Below are 17744 nucleotides of genomic sequence, written 5' to 3'. Positions count from 1 at the left end.
TGTAAGACAGAATAACAAGTTGAAAAAGCTTTTGTGCACGAGAGTTGATGAAGACTTTCTTGTGAGTTTCGAAAAGATCTTTGAGACACTGAGGTTTCGTGATCGATGGGCGACACCATGATAGTATAAAACTCTAGAGAAAATTTGCAAATTGACACTGTAAGAAGAGGTGCTCACCTGTTTCTTCATGTAACTTACATAAAGGGCACATGGACAATGGGATTGAGATATTTCGCTTTGTTAATTGATCTACAATAGCTAAACTCCATTTCAGCTCTCCATCCAAGAATATTAATTTTGATAGGTGCAACTTTGTTTCATGGAAAGACCCAATGTTTGGGTCCATTTGAAGCATTTACCAGTCGATAGCGCATCGATTTGACAGAGAAGCAAGAAGATTGGTCAAGATTCCATTTCCAGGTGTCATCATTACTTGAAGGATGAACAGATTGGATTCGGATACTTACCACAAAATTTAAAGGATGAACTTTAAGTATGAAAGATACAATTCTACATTCACTATTAAAACAAACTAGTCCTCATACACCTAATCACCCATAACACATTAAACACGAAATTACGTCTCTCTTTTTTACACATACACACATCATCACTACCACCGTCCATCCTCATCGTTGGCGGCCCCACCGCCGCCGCCGCCACTGCACGTCACCATGACCCGTCACCCCCATCACCACTGTTACCTTTACACTGCCACATAGCGTGGTACCTTTTTAGTTTTTTTATGCATCGGGTATTCCAAAGATAAAAAGATTAAGAAACTAAAAAGATTAATCAGGAAGTAATCGGTAAAAGAAGTAAGACCAATATGAACGGTGGAGATTAAGATGACATGTAAACCATTGGTCATGCGTAACATCTAAGCAGGGCTCCCTCCAAAAAGTCATGCTTATTACCAAGCTACAATCTTCTTTTGGTATTCTTCTACTATTAAAAACCCTAAATAGAATATAAATAAATAAATCTTCTTAATAATAATATTAACAACAACAACAACAACAAACAATAACCCACCTATCAAATCCATATCCCCTTTCTCTCAATCCATTTATTCTCTCATCATCATTCAACTCTAGAGAAAGAGAGAGAGACAAACACAAACACAATGTCGTCAATTCCACTTTCTGGTGGTGGTGGCGGCTCATCGGCCACTAATAACGATACCGAAATTCGCGGTAAAGGCATCATGTTGTTTGGCGTTAGATTGATGGAAGGCGGCTGTGGCGGCGGCGGCAGCGGAGGATTTTCTTTTCGAAAAAGTGCTAGTATGAATAATCTAGCTCAATTTGATGAACAACCACAGGAGGAATCTATTAATCCTGATGCTCCCGGATATGCCTCTGACGATGTTGTTCATCCCTCAGCTCGTAGTCGCGAGCGAAAACGAGGTACTAATTGATCATTTATTTTACTATTTATTATTATTATTTTTTAATATATCCTAATAATTTCCACGCGTATATACAATTATATATATCACAGGCCTATAAGTTGTAAGATTGTTTACTTCGTTTTTTCTAGATTGATTTACTAGCTAATAATTTTTTAACCCGATTATTAGTTTTAGGATTCTGATTGAATTTTTATCAAATACGTCGTATATATATATATATGTCTACAGGAGTGCCTTGGACTGAAGAGGAACATCGTTTGTTTTTAGTGGGATTACAAAAGGTAGGGAAAGGTGATTGGAGAGGGATTTCACGAAACTTCGTGAAAACACGAACGCCAACTCAGGTGGCGAGTCATGCTCAAAAGTATTTTCTCCGGCGAACCAACCATAACAGGCGTCGCCGGAGATCTAGTTTATTCGACATTACCACTGATACGGTACTTTTTTACTTATCTTATTTCATGTTTATATATAATCCTACGACAAGCTACCCACATATTTCTAAGAAAGAACCTAGCTACGAGCCATAAATTCATATATCTGAAACAAAGGTACTACATATAACAAAAACTAATTAATCTGTTTAGTAATTACTATCTACCAAGTTACAAAATTTATGTGATTTGTTTACTGTTTAAAAAAAAATATATGAGAAGTTTATGTAATTTTAACTAATTCTTATATATACTGCATTTATTGTATTTTCTTATTATAAGTCAATTATACGCATGATCATCATTTGTTCGTTTTTTTTGTTAAATTTAAGTTGCACATATAATATGTGATCTAATCTATCATATGGTGATTAATTATTTCTTGATATGCTTAATTGACTAGATCTTAATGTACATAAAAAGCAGCTGCTTTAGAATTAAGCAAACAAACGAATAATATGGTGGAACCTAGCTTAGACCAAATGTTTAGCTAATTCTTAGTAAAAAATTAAATTAATTTAAAACGATATCCATCATTCATTTATTTAGTACTATATATATAACTTTTCGTACCAAAATTAAGTTATCTAATCTAATACAATAATATAGAATCATTACTTTTAAAAATCAATTTAGCACATGGTGTCAGCAACTAGCTAGTTGCCTAGTTCTATAATTATATTAAAAATAATACACATAATTGTTCAATTTCGATAATCACAGTACTTTAGCAAAATATAATAATTAAAAAGTAAAGATACATTTGCATTTTGTACGATATGCTGCTTGCTTTGGTTTTGGATAACGTGTTTAAATGAATGTGTCCAATGATAATTATTTATAGCCAAAACAAATTAATAAGGGAAATAATCCGTACTGCACTGTTTTACCTATCTTTAGGTACTGTTATGTTAAAAAAAATTACAAATTAAACCTTTGAATTTGATAAACATACAAAACTCTCCTTGAATTTTACATAATCTCCCCTTAAATTTTATATAATTTCCCGCCTGTTTTACTGAAAATAGGTACTGCATACTTTAACCAACCTTTTTCCAATTAATAATTGAGAAAAGTGATTATGAGGCTGTTATGCACCCAACTTGGGTGAAAACCCTTTACATACTAATATTTTAATATTTTGAATAAATGTTTGGCCCCCTATGATTTTTATGATTTAAAAAAAGGTATGTGAGAGTTTTTTCACTCAACTTAGATGTCTAACAACATCATATTCCTTTCTCCCTTAATAATTACAGTATAAGTTTGTCAAACAAATTACAATTAGGCTTGTTCATACTACTCTATGTTTATTGTGTTTCTTCTTTAAATCCTTTGTTTTTAGGAGTAGGATTTTGTAGAACCGGCTATGTTTAATTCACACGTCGTAACTTATCACACGTATGTTTCTTAAAAATAATAACCAACCGCGATGTACAATGTATTATTAGAACTATGATTAACTAGCCAAATCCTTATGAATATATAATTTAGTGAAAAACATATATAAAAATAAAATAAAGGTAGTATAAGATTATCTTAGTTTTATATCTATTGGTCTTGGTGTTTCCAAATTAAAATATATGGATTCCCTGATTTCATATCTTTTGGAAAGTGAAATGATTGGTTATTATCATTGGTCATAAAAAGTTGATATGGATGGATGGATTCTTTAAGGCCACTAAGATAATCACCGCCCACAACTTCTTTGTGTGATTGGAGTACGTTGCTCCACCCAATATTCAATCTGTTGGCTCAAATCAATTGAGCAATCTAATAAACACAATGCATAAAGCATGTATAAAGAGAGTCAACATTCGATCAATCTTTGATCGGCTAATCCTACTATCAAATTAAATATGTGACAAAGAATTATATTGATGTGTTGTTATATGGGAATATATATATATATATTGTATAATTCTTTAAATTTCTTAATGTAATTTATGCATCGTGGTGTTGCTAAAGTGCAATGATTAATACTTTGATATGAACCACATAAAATTTAAAAACCGTTAGTGATCTCTTAGGTCATGTATTTGGTAATTTTTGTTTATTTATGAATTATGATAGCCTTGGTTATAGTAAAAATTTATGTAAAATAAAACCAAATATTCTCAGAATTTTATCAAAAAAAATAAAATAAAAATACTATACAACATTATATAATCATTTAATTAGTTTACTCTAATCGTCGAACTTCATTGCACATTCAGTCACTAACCACATTAGTTATATATATAAGGTGTCGTCAATATAAATCTATAATATCATTAAAGAAAAGGTTAAATACAGCCTTTAGAGTTGCACTTAACGTGTATAAAAATTTGAGATTTACTAAACGCGACCCTTGGGGTTGCAGTTAAGGTACATTAAATAGTTGTACACTTAGCATAAAATTCAGAGAGTGAGCTTTTGATATAAAAAGTACAAATTTTTATACACGTTAAATGTAGCCCTAACATATCAAAAAACTTTTTTAAAATTTTATGCTAATTGTACAACTATTTAATGAACTTTAACTACATTTTTTAAGGCTTAATTTAATAAAACCCTATCATTAAAAATGAGTTACTTTATGCAATGAATTGAAGGAGTAACATTTGAATAATTGAATTCATATATCTCACTCTCACAAATTTAAACTTAAAAAAATAAAAACATGAGAGAATCCTAATACATAAAAATACATTAATTAGTCCATGATGGTTTGCCCAATTTGTTGCATAACTATATGTCCTAACTAATTCATGGTCTTGCAGCATATGAACTCGACAATGGATGACGATCAAAAGCCACCACCAAATCCAAAACATGATCCAGAAAAGTACCCGATATCATCTTTTCCAACGAGGCTTGAAAGCCTTACACTCGGACTTGCACCCACAACTAAACTAGTACCCAAGACCATGGGAAATAATCTTATGCCCCCTATTCCGCCGCCTATACCCCCATCCTCAAAAATGGCTAAGCTCACTTTAAACTCATCCACAGATCATGACCACCTCGACCAACCGATTCCCTTAACACTAAATCTCTCAACCTCCACACCATCAACATCTTCTGACCAACAATCATCACCATCCTCGTCTACCAGGAATACGGTGGGTACTTATCAAGATATGTCAGGTAGCTTCAATAGTAGCAATGGGGAAAGTATAATTAGTGTTGCATGATGATATTATTAGTTGGAATGTTGTGATTAATGACATGTAAGTGTTGGTGTTTGTAAATTATGGTCTTGGAGAGAAAGAGAGAGATATTTCATTATATGAATTAAGTTTGGATTAGGTAGCTAGATATGATGTTAGCTAATTACAAGATTAAGTAGGTCTACTCAATGAAATATTTCTATATAAAGTTAATTTTTTCTTGTTTTTGAGAAGGTTGAAAACATTTTGTTGATTTATATAAATATGTAAAAGAGATGTGACATTTGAATTGTCGAGTACTTCAATCAATATCTGATATAATTAGATGTTTTATTACCCGGATTCATGAAACGATCGGATCATAATGCATATAATTGAATTGGTAATTGTGTTTTATTTTTGATTTTTGTGTCCAACACTAGACATGAGACTTATGACATTATTAGTAATGTAACTCATAAAAGCTTATAAGTTCAAAGTTGGAGATATAAGTAGATACTAAGTGTTCGATTCAAATGCCAAGAATGTTACGCTAATTGAAAGAAAAATAATGTAATAAAAGAACATTGCAAGCATATATACTCTCTTTCATCATTTGAAAGACTTCTTTATAGACAAAATTTGTTGTAGTGTTTGTCTTCTGATCTTTGTCACTTGTTAACACCTTAAAGCCTCTTCTCGACTTAACTCGAGATACTGCAATGTATAATTGTTCGTGTGTGAAAATCGAGCTTTATAGATAGAAAACAATTTTAATAACATTGTAAAAATATTTATTTTAGTCATTTGTTTTTTATTAATTAAATAAAATTATGTAAAAAACTAAATGATGACATCATTGAGAGTCAATATGATGAAATTGAGCGATGTGATTGGTTAATAAGTCATTAGTTCAATTATTTTTTACTTGTGGTATATATTAAAATTAAAATCAAAATTAAAATAGTACAATTACTATTAAAATCTTAATATATTTACATTAAATTTAATTTATTTTTAAATAATTAATTATACATATATGATAAAACATATTATTGGATATATAATAGTGATTATTTTATTAGATAAATATTAGATATTATTATATCAATTATATGTTAGCTATTATTATTTATTTATCATATTAAAATTATTGGGTAAAAAGTGTAAATTTGTGATAGAAAACAAAAAAATGTAAATTAAAGTCAAAGCTGAAAAAAAAAATCAACATTAAAAAATCGAGAGCAACTGTATTTTAATATAATAAAACATAGATGTCCACCTATAGAGTAATTAAATTTCCGACTCAACTTAACGCAAAGCTACAGCCTTCCGGTCCAGCCAACAACCTTAGTTATTCATATATCTTTACTTGCATCATGGCCGGTCAGTTTTACTTGCTTCCGGTCCAACCAACTACCTTAAGTATTCATATATCTTTACTTGTTATTTTTTAATCATATATCGTACTTAAAAATAACTTTCGCTTAAAATAGTAGACAAATATTCGGGTACATTCTTTTTATAATTGTCATGTAAACTAGAAAATTTTGTACTCTGCGTTGCGGGGTCTCAATTCCTTTGTTAAAACGGTTCGTTATTTTAGTATATATGCCGTGAATTTTTCAACAGCTTAATAGAAATAATTTTGTCATTAATATGTTTGTTTAAAAGTATGCAAGAAAACAAAACGTAACCCGTAGTAGAAATCTAAACGGGATGTGATATGACAAAAGTATTAATATATTAATTCAGATATCAGGTGGATGTGATATAGCAAAATGCAAGTAGTGGTACGGGGTGTATCACAATAAGGTTGAATGACAATTAAAAAGTGTGAAAAAAACAAAAGAAGTAACTCGTAATAAAAAATCCGAAAAAGAAAAACAAAACTAAAAAAGAAAAAGACGTGACAAAATCCGAACAGGATGCAATGTGGCAAAATCCAAACTATAGGAAACGTGCGATGTGTCACTTTATAGCCGATGCGACGTGTCAAGTTTTAATAAGCATGGTGACTATTGATAACCATGCAAAAAAAAAAAAACGAAAGAAAAAACTCAAAATGGGATTCGTAATGTCAGAATCTAAATAGTGCTGCGGGGTATATGATGAACTAATAAAAGAGATCATATACGCAAAAAAAAGGTATCAAAAAACCAAGAAAAACCAAAAGATAAATAACCTTAACGAAAATAGAAATAACAAAGGAAAAATTAAATTTTGTGTAAAAGTTTCCAATATATTAATTCAGAACACAAAAGCCAAAAAACTATGATGAACACTAAGAAAAAACCCCAAACGGGATCCAAAATGACAAAATCTAAATAGTGATGGGGGGTATACGATGAACCAATAGAAAGAAAACACAAAAGCAAAAAAACTATGTAATAAACCAACAAAAACCGAAAGAAAAATAACCTTAACGGGATCCGATATAGCAAAATCCGAAAAAACGTGGGTATAGGTGGACCAATAGAAAGAAAGCACAAAAGCAAAAAAAACTATGTAGGAAACGAAGAAAAACCGAACAAAAAATAACCTTAACGGAATTCGATATGATAAAATCTAAGAAAGACGCAGGATACAGGCGAGACCAATAGAATAGCGCCACATGGCTCGTGGCACTGTTCATAAGCGTCGTCATTAATGATATAGTAATGAGTAAATCAGTCATAGAAAGTTTAGTTTTATTCAGCACAATCGGAAAAGTAAGAGCCTGTTTGGCCCATACGTCCTTTTTTGATATATACTAAACTTCATGGACTTATATTAATCCATTTATATCTAATGGGCCTCAATGACAGAAGATACAACCTGTTTGGTCCATACGTCCTTTGATTTTTCTTTCATTATGACATTTTGGGTGATCTTAAAATTCAAATAAGCCTTGAGGATGTCGTCAAAGAAAGAAAGATCAACAAAAGATACAACCTTTCGGAAGGCCGGCTTGATATGAACTATGAAGTTCAAATGGAAACCTTCAGCATTGCCACTTAAAACGAAGCCAAAGAAGATGGAATTCCTTTGCCCACTTTATGATATAGGTATTAAGGGAGATCGTGGTGAATAAAAGTGAAAAACTACGTGCTTGATATCTCGAATAACTATAAGTTGGTGTTTGATAACATGATAAAACGAATTATTTCAACTGTTTTACTTTGTTGGATTTAATCAAGCAATTAAGTGTCGATTAATGTTAGATATTGATTGATATTCGATAGACTAGATGACTTGTATAGTCTTTGTAGCTTGTAGTGTTTATACTTAGTGAATAATTTTTGTGCAAAATTTTTTTATAATTTTATTAACAAAATCTATAGTCTTTGTAGCTTGTAGTGTTTATATACTTGTGAATAATTTTTGTAGAGTAAATTTCTATAATTTATTAACAAAATCGAGTGGCCGTGAATTGAAAGAGAAGTACGGGCTTGGGCCCTCTGTTCTAAAATGTGCATATCATGGGCTTAAATGTGATGCATTTCTCAGTTCTCACATTCTCGGTTCAATTCTTGGTACCATTTTAAATATTCTAATTTGTATTTTTAAGTTTTTGTCTTTTAAATTTAACTATAAATATATTAGTTTGTGTTATATATCACATTTGATTTGTAAAGTATACGATGTTGAAATTAAATCTCATAGTTTTATATATGTGACTTATGTCACGTTTGATTATTTAGTAGATATAGGCATTTTATTTTGGTCATTATTGTTTAGTTGGTGATTAAGAAAAAGGTCTTGTGTTTGACCGAGTTATTAGGAGTAGTGGCTTACTAGGTTAGTGGTTTCCAGTTTTTAGGTATCAAGTAGTGGGTAAGTTGGGATAGCCAACAGTATTTGTTTCCTATTTATATGTATCTATATTTTCAGTTTTATGTAATCAGAAAGTTACACATAAATTGAGTGTATTGTGAGTATCTCTGATTCAATATATGAATGAGATGGATTTTAAATATATTTTAGATTGATATAAGTTTTATCAACAAATAGTAATACAAACAAAAATTTTTACGGTCAAAATTACATAAAAAAACTTTAAAAGTCAAATCAAAACATTTAAAATAGGACGGAGAAATATTTTTTAAAGAGTACTCTTAGGTTCAAAACATTTTTATAAGTACTATATTTATTTATGTTTCCGGGACGTTGAAGGAAGGCACTACTGATAATTGACATTTGACACCTTCAAAGTGAACTAGTAATTAGAACAAGTAACTAACCATATATGCAAACCATGTAGTTAGATCATGGCTAGAATATAGGAATTCTAGATTTATTAACTAACTGTCTCACATACAATAAGTCATTACTGTGTAATTGTTATTTATGAAATGTGAACATTGACTAAATATCTTTGACTTACTATAGTTAAAAAGAGAAAAAGGATGCTAGATATGTTTCCACAATTTAGCTTAGCGTAGATTTTTTGTACACAAAATAACAAATTAAGCCCCACCACAGGTCCACATTAGAGACACAGAATTATGAAAAATAATAAATTAAGATATCTTTTCAAGGATGGATTGGATTGCATATGGCTACTTGTTTGTTTCCAAATCACCTACGAGTATGCTTAAAAGAGGTTTGTTAATGACGGGCTGTCACTATTAATAAGTTTGATGTATTAAAATTTATACTTTGTCTTGTGAAAATTTAGGGGCGGTTATTAATATATAAAGTACTACTTTTTATGCATGTAATAAGCTGTTAAGGACAACCGTCATTATCATTAGCCTAAAATTAATTAGTCAATTGCAAAGTTAGCTGCTAATCCTGCGATATACGAGTAACTAGATGATAAGTTGGAAGTCAAACATTAATAAATAAAAAAAAAAGTAATTCATGTAACCCTTTTATGATTAGAAAAGTAAATTGTCGTTAAAACCAATTTTAGTTGGGAAAAAAAGTTGATCGTTTATTTTTATGTGTGGCAAAACATTATCAACTAGTGTAATGACAAAGAGTTTTATGCTGAAGGCTAATGTTTGAATCCTATTCTAAGAAAATTACTTAGAGGTGACCGGGTCAATGGTAGATATGATCATACACACAAAAAATAACTCGGCCAAACTAGTATATCTTATAAGAGTAATATACATTATTAAATCAATATAATCGATGATTAATTGGTCCATTTGTTACAGCTGGAATATAAAATTTCTACATAGATATGTAAGTACGTGGCTGGTTAAAAGTTGACAAAAGTCAACTTGCAGAGCATATATGGATACAGATAGCTTTCATATCAAGTTTTCCATTTGTAGATACTTCGTAAAATAATGGCTCACATTAAACACTTCGAAAACCTGAAAATACAACTAGAAGCTATAAAATCAGCAACCAACAACTTTGCTAACGATATGTGCATCGGTGATGGTGGATTTGGAAAAGTTTACAAGGGAGAAATCATCCATTCCAACGGCCAGAGCATGGTCGCTTTGAAACGTTTAAATCGTGCCTTTGGGCAAGGAGATCCCGAATTTTGGAAAGAGATCATGATGCTTTCCTTTTATAAACATGAAAATATCGTCTCTCTCTTAGGTTATTGTGATGATTGTGATGAGAAGATCCTTGTCTATGAGTTTGTATCTAAGAAAAGTCTCGATTTGTATCTCGACAAAGATGATTTAAATTGGGTCCAACGTCTTAAGATATGCATTGGAGCGGCACGAGGATTGGCATACCTTCATAGTCCTAGTGACACCCAGCTTAGGGTGTTACACCGGGATATTAAAAGTTCCAATATCTTATTAGACGAAAACTGGAATGCCAAAATATCAGATTTCGGCCTGTCTAAGTTTGGTCCTGCAAACCAACAATTCACATACCTAGTATCCAATCCCGTGGGCACAATTGGGTATTGCGATCCATTATATGTAGAATCTGGTTATTTGACAAAAGAATCAGATGTTTATTCTTTCGGGGTGGTGTTGTTTGAGGTATTATGTGGAAGGTTGTGTATTGGCAACAATAATGATAAGTTGCGGCCTTTAACAAGATTGGTACGAGAGTACTATGACCAAAACAGAATAAATGAGCTTATTTTTGACAATATAAAGGATGAAATACATTCTGATTCTTTGAAGGTATTTATAGAACTAGCTTATCAATGTTTGAACGGAAATCGTGAAGAACGTCCATTAATGACCCAAATTGTGAGAGTTCTTGAATATGTACTTGAGTATCAAGTAAGTTTTGCTTCTTCTTTCATATTTGCGTAATGCCCTTATACAACAAGTTGCTTGATGAGGTTATATATATGAACATAAAACTATATGTTACATAAATTATGTTTTTTTTAGTGCCTAGAGCCACCTAGAGCTGGAAGAATCATGAATGTAAATATTCTAAAAGAAATGGACTTAAAAAGAAGAACAAGAGCTGGAATACTGAATGTGAAAGTTTTGCGAGCAATAGATATTAGAAGAAGAAACCCGTTCGCTGCTTGTAATCCTTACGTGATACTCAGACTAAGTCATAGTAATCTACCACCAACGAACAAAACCACTGTGAAGCACAAGAAGACTTATCCGGTATGGAACGAAGAATTCAGTCTATACGTCGAAAATTTTGACATCCAAACTCTACACTTCTCAGTTAAGAGTGAACAATCGGTATGTCTTCAAAAACTAAATGGAGTGACTGATCACTTTAGTAATCTTAATTAGTTAATTCGTAGTATAGTATTACAATCTCAATTTGCTTGTCTTTTTAGAGGATTATAGTTAATTATCAGCACAATAAAGGTCGTTAATCAACGTTATCCACTAATCCAGATCCTAAACTTTTAGGAAAACAGAGTTTGTATTTTTATTTATTTATTTAGGATTTTGTCAAAGTAGAATTAGCCCACACTTGATAGAAGCTCTTGCCTCTTGACTAGGGTTCAGTCCTTGGCAAAGAGGAACCTAATAATCCTCCTATATAAGTATACGATATATGTTTGTTAGACTAAATGTAACATCACTAACTGCAATTTACTGGTAGGACTTGAATTAAAAAGCATGATTGTTTGTAGGTTGAGAAGCATGATCATCTAGGAGTGACTACTCTGAAATTGAAAGATCTCAATCCTGAATATCCGAAGACTCATAAGCTTCTGGTCATCACGAAAACGAATGCCTTTCGTGTTTGCCACCTCGAGGTTGAAACAGTGTACAAGCCGTACACATATGATCAAATATTGTCTGATAATGAAAGCATATTAAGTGTATTGCCAAAGGCTCCCGTTGGGACTCCTGAAGGTGGAGGAATGCTTGTAGTTATGATTCATGAAGCTAAACATCTTTATACTAATGATCACTGCAATCCATTTGTTACCTTGCTTTTTCGGGGCGAATTAAAAAAAACACAGGTTTGTTTTGACTTATTGTATATAGTAGTGTGCTTTGGATAATATTGTATAGTAGTAAAATGAACAGCTTCGTTCTGAAATTCAACTATATATATTCTGACAACTACACATAGACTAAGCTCAGAATTTGGAGTATGGATTTGGATTTTTTGCAGACTATGAAGGGCAATCGATATCCAGAATGGCGAGAAGAGTTTACGTATATGCTAGAGCAGCCACCAGAGGACGAAACGTTACGCTTGGAAGTCATTAATGCTCCGTCAGGGTTCTTTGATCATCGAGAGGTATGATATGATCAGACTTTAACTTCTAGTCTAGAGTACTACAATAGTATCAAGATTTTTGGGTGTTTTTGGTTTATTTGAAAAATTATAGTTTTCTGTTTCTATTATTATTTTACGTATAATTAGATATTTTTTGTTAAAACAAATATTATATATAGGGGTTAGGTATTGTAAAACAACTATTTAAGTAAAACAAATAACATAAGATCTTGACCCTTAGATATGATCATAGTTAAATTGATGCACGAAGATTCAGAAAGCAATTGATGTACGATGATATTTATGATACACAGTGATTTCTACTTATATAAAGCATATTGTTTTACTTTAATATTTGTTTTATTTTACCTAAAACCATAGTATATATAAAGAGAAAAGTGAAAATGTGGCTATCATGTACTACCCAAGCTTAGGTATAGATCCTCTCAAAATTCAAATATCAATGTTTAAAAAAATAACATGTGAAGAGCTTTATACCCAAACTTAGATACAAGATAGCTACATATTTCTTTCCCTCATATATATATACACATGTATTTATGAGATCTAACAAAAGAGTTTTTGCATATATAATTTATTCCATATTGTTTACTTTTTCGTATAAATGTTTTTAAATGATACATAACGTCAAATATAATGTTTTTTGGGTTATGCTTAAAAATAAAGTAGTTATGTTTTTTCTTGTTTATGATGTTGGTATGTTATGTTTATCATATCCATCTATACTCCCTATTAAAAATTATCAACTCCTGTTGAAAGTTTACAAGATTTAGGATATGCGATTTTACCATTTTACCCTTTATTATTCTTTACATTTATTCTCCTTACTGTTTTCTTTCTACCACATATATACACACACATCTCCACCGCTGTACTCAAAACCCAACCATCACCTCCATCGTCCATCGCCTCCACCTTCCTTCAACACCACCACCGTCGCGAAACGTCTCCATGAGCTCCAATCACCAGTGAAAATAGAGACACCTGTATTCCACTGCAGTTTTGTTTAGATGCCCTGTTAATGGTATTCATGGTACGTGCGGGTACCATGCTCGTTTTTTTTTAATGTAAATTAGGTGTGTGAATTTTTGAGCCATTATTATTATTATTATTATTATTATTATTATTATGCTTCTTTACTCTCTATCTATTTTTTTTTTCAAACATTGAATTTCAATTTTACAGGTCTAGACTATCTTATTTGAATTGGACTCATGCCAGAGTTCAATCAAATTAGGTATATAATTATTAATACAAAGTATATATAGGATATTTAACAAAAAAGTTTTTTGCTTATATGCACTTCATCTTATTTATCTTTTTCATATAGATGTTTTTAAATAATACATAAAGTCAAATATATTTTTTGGGTTATACTTTTAAATATAGTAATTTCTTCTATATACTTCTTATTTTATTCTTATCATATTGATATGTTATTTTTATCATATTTACTTTTTAATGTACATTATACAAGTGTTTTAATGATTTAACAAAAGAGTTTTTGTGTATATGTAATCCATGTTATTTAACATTTTTGTATAAATGTTTTTGACTAATACATAAGGTCATATAAATTTATTTATTTTTAAATAAAATGATTACATTTTTTTATGTTATACTTTTTTTAATTTATATCAAGTTAATATGTTGTTTTTATCGTATTCACTTTTTAATTTACGTTGACTATAATATTTTCCAATATAGAAACAATACACTAGCCTACATCTGACCAAATAGACATGTCTTTATTTAAAATACATGTGTTTAATATCAATAAGAGTTTTATTTTGTTTTATAGTTCGATGTAATTTTTATCATTGTCATTTTTATTAGTATACGTTATGTTCGTAACACATCATAGCAATATTATCGTACATAATAAATATTATTTATTCCGGGCAACGCCCTAGTTACAAAACTGGTATATATTAACAGGCATGCATCATTTTTCGTGTGAGTCTTATAATATTTTTTACTTCTTTTTTATTTTTCAATTAATGTTTGCACCCTATTGCTTGTCATATAATTTTTGTGTCCCTTTAAATATTTTTATCACCCTTTATCTTTTACGTATTTTCAGTATATATTCCTTTTTACTTAATACAAAACTTAGCATTAATAATTAACAATTTCTTCTTTGATTGCATTTCACAAATAATAAACTTCTTTAATTAAGCTTTGAGTTATTTGTTTTATACTTTGTTTTTGATCATATTATCTTCGTATGTTATCTTATATTAACGTCACATGTTAGATGTTAATAACACAATTTATTATTGCTATCGAAGTTAATTATTAATATTTTAGTAATGTTTTATTGTCATATATTTTCTTATTTTTATTACATGTTACGTGTTGTTTTTTTTATTGTCATATATATACATATATATTTTTTTATTGTTATCACTACATATAATTATGTCACTATGAAAGTTTTAATTATTACCACATTTTATCATTGTATGAAAAGTGTCGTTACCAATATAAGTATAGTTATAGTTATATATGTTTTGTTATTTAACAAATACATTTATCATTTAGTTTTAAAATTTGACATGAAATTATCTTGTTAAAGATTTGAATAAAATAAAAACTGTAAATTGTTCAGTTTACTACTGCGGCAAAGCACAAGATTAATACCTCGTTTTTATTCATTCTCAAACCCAGATATAATTACATCAAATCTCTTAAAATTAAACAAACACCTCCTTGGGTTTAATTTCGAAGGTACGTATGATATCTTTTTTTTTTTTTAATCAGGATTCTTGGGGATACATTGATATACACCTTTTGGATGTTGTTAACGAAAGACGAATCATAAATACATACAAGCTTAAATGGGGTGCTCAACTTGATGTGGAGTTGCAATGGCGAACCTAACCTCCACCTAGATTGTATACAGTTAATGGTCACCATGCCTTGATAGAAATTCAACGATGTAAAAATAATATATTTTCTAATTTGCACATATAAGGTTCTCGATATTGGAGTCTCCCGTCCAGATTCGAGTCTTACTTTTCATATTTGTAACAATGGATATTTAAGCGGTTTTCAAAAGCCCCAAGTTCCATCCTAATGCGTGTAATTTAAAAATAAAGTTTGATGGTTTGTCGTTCAAAAAAAAAAAAAAAAGTCCAAATTATTTTTTTTCTTCAGTTTTGAATATAAGTATTTAGAACAAATGTGAAATAAAATATATACATGATGGAATAAAAAAAAAAAGAAAAGGGGGGAAAGGCGAAATATGAAAAAAGAGAAGGTTTCTTGATCAAGATTCGAAAGTGGTGCATAAAGAATGCCAACAATGATGAATTCACTACGATGATTGATCGATTACTTTTACTTTGTTTTTGTTTTTAACCATATACCTACATTAAAGAAGAAAAAAAAATCGCTTATACGGACAAAATATTTGGTCCATTGTTTTTATAATTGTCATATAAATCAGTCATAGAAAGTTTAATTTTATGACTTTAGGGGTGGGTTATTTTGAGAACTATAAAAAAAAAAAAGAATGCGAAAACCAATCTGGGTCACACATCTCATCTCCTTTTTTCTTTCTCATCACTTTCATCCAAAATTTTCAAAACGTTTTATCTCACAAACCGTGCATCGTTAGACGAAAAAAAACCCATGGGTAGTCTTAAAATTTCGTCCTCTTTCATTAGAGATGCGACTTGATATACTTTTGACAAACTTTTAAATTTTGAAATTTTTTTTTTACCTGCACATGTGTAGGATGTGTATGATGTATACCATACACATGTCCTGCACATGTGTAGGACGTCCTACATATGTGTAGGATATACATCCTACACATGTGTAGGATTATCGCTAAAAAAAAAAATTAAAAAAAAAATCGAAATTTAAAAGTTTGTCAAAAGTATATCAAGTCGCATCTCTAATGAAAGAGCACGAAATTTTAAGACTACCCATGCTTTTTTTTTCGTTTAACGATGTACAGTTTATGAGATAAAACTATTTGAATGAATTGGGTGAAAATGAGGAGAGAGAAAATTAAATATCATCAAAATCAAAATCAATGGCCAGGATTGGTTCTCGCGTTCTTTATCTAGTAAAACAAACAATCGGAAAAGTATAAGCCTGTTTGGGCCATACGTCCTTTTTAAACTATGTTGAACTTCATGGACTTACCATTAATCCATATAAATCTAATGGGCCTCAGTTGCAAAGTCCATCCGTTACACTTTTTCAAAGTACACAACTTTTACTAAAAAAGTTTAACACATCAGTGTCGTCTTCTGTCGGTTATGAACCCCAATACCTCGACGGTGTTTCTACCTAAATGGTAGAAAAGACCCTTCAACCTTTGCATGGGATGAGGATCGAACCCATGACCTTTGTCTCCAGAGGCGAGCGTGTTTACCACTAATCCAACCATCATTGTTATTTGTTAGTTCCAAAATATTACGAGTATATTTCCTAGTCGATAGATACAGTATGCAAGAGGTTTAAAGAAGTCCATTCTCAGAATTCATAAACCAACAATTAGTGAATTAATTTAACAAAACAAGTTATCCAACTTGCAAAAAATTTCTTGTACGTTATCAATTGATCAAATTACAAAAGTAATAAAATTGTGTAACAAAAAACTTAAATATGTGGCTTCTCCGGCCCCATGATACTATATTGCGCGCAATTGATAAATTGACTATTACTCTACTAGCTTTATTCATTTATAGCTACGGGGGAAAAAAAAACTAAGTCACTCATTCTAAAACGACTGAAAGTTTTGGTGAGAATTTACAATATATTTGAAAAAACAATTTTTTCACTATAATACTCAGAAAGTAACATATTTTACCTCATGGTAAACAAGTCGATATCTACTTGCAATATATTATGGATCATTGATGCGTTATGAGTCGTTTGGTTTTAAATCTGTGGGAGTGGACTTTTGGCACTTGGTCTGTTTTATGACTTTATCAATTTTGGTGGCTCATGGAATTTGGACACATACTATACATCATATTAATATCATACAAGTATTTCTTTAAGAAACAACGACGCAAGATAGTGGTGGTTGCCATTCTTATTTCCTCAAAGGCCTGTATCGATCTAGATATAGCAGACTTTGTGTGAATATATATTTTCATATTC

The 17744-nt window shown here is 30.6% G+C and overlaps 3 protein-coding genes across 3 annotated transcripts; all 3 read left to right on the top strand.

The window, feature by feature from the left end:
* The first annotated feature begins 956 nt into the window (after positions 1-956).
* LOC122597839 (transcription factor MYB1R1) lies at positions 957-5289 on the top strand. The gene is made up of 3 exons (XM_043770410.1): positions 957-1409; positions 1643-1851; positions 4611-5289. Exons 1-3 carry the CDS (start codon positions 1127-1129, stop codon positions 5022-5024), a joined length of 906 nt encoding a protein of 301 aa, XP_043626345.1. The 5' UTR covers positions 957-1126; the 3' UTR covers positions 5025-5289.
* A 4972-nt stretch (positions 5290-10261) lies between these two features.
* On the top strand, positions 10262-11126 carry LOC122597418 (probable serine/threonine-protein kinase PBL25). The gene is made up of 2 exons (XM_043770015.1): positions 10262-11068; positions 11115-11126. The coding sequence occupies exons 1-2, from the start codon at positions 10262-10264 to the stop codon at positions 11124-11126; spliced, it is 819 nt and encodes a 272-aa protein (XP_043625950.1).
* On the top strand, positions 11047-15605 carry LOC122598543 (synaptotagmin-2-like). The gene is made up of 5 exons (XM_043771137.1): positions 11047-11170; positions 11285-11596; positions 12001-12336; positions 12492-12620; positions 15384-15605. Exons 1-5 carry the CDS (start codon positions 11126-11128, stop codon positions 15501-15503), a joined length of 942 nt encoding a protein of 313 aa, XP_043627072.1. The 5' UTR covers positions 11047-11125; the 3' UTR covers positions 15504-15605.
* Positions 15606-17744: the final 2139 nt, after the last annotated feature.

Source organism: Erigeron canadensis, chromosome 4 (genome assembly GCF_010389155.1).
Source record: "Erigeron canadensis isolate Cc75 chromosome 4, C_canadensis_v1, whole genome shotgun sequence".
Classification (NCBI taxonomy): Eukaryota; Viridiplantae; Streptophyta; class Magnoliopsida; order Asterales; family Asteraceae; genus Erigeron; species Erigeron canadensis.
The sequence above is the reverse complement of the archived record's forward strand: the minus strand, read 5'-3'. Positions and strand labels throughout refer to the sequence as shown.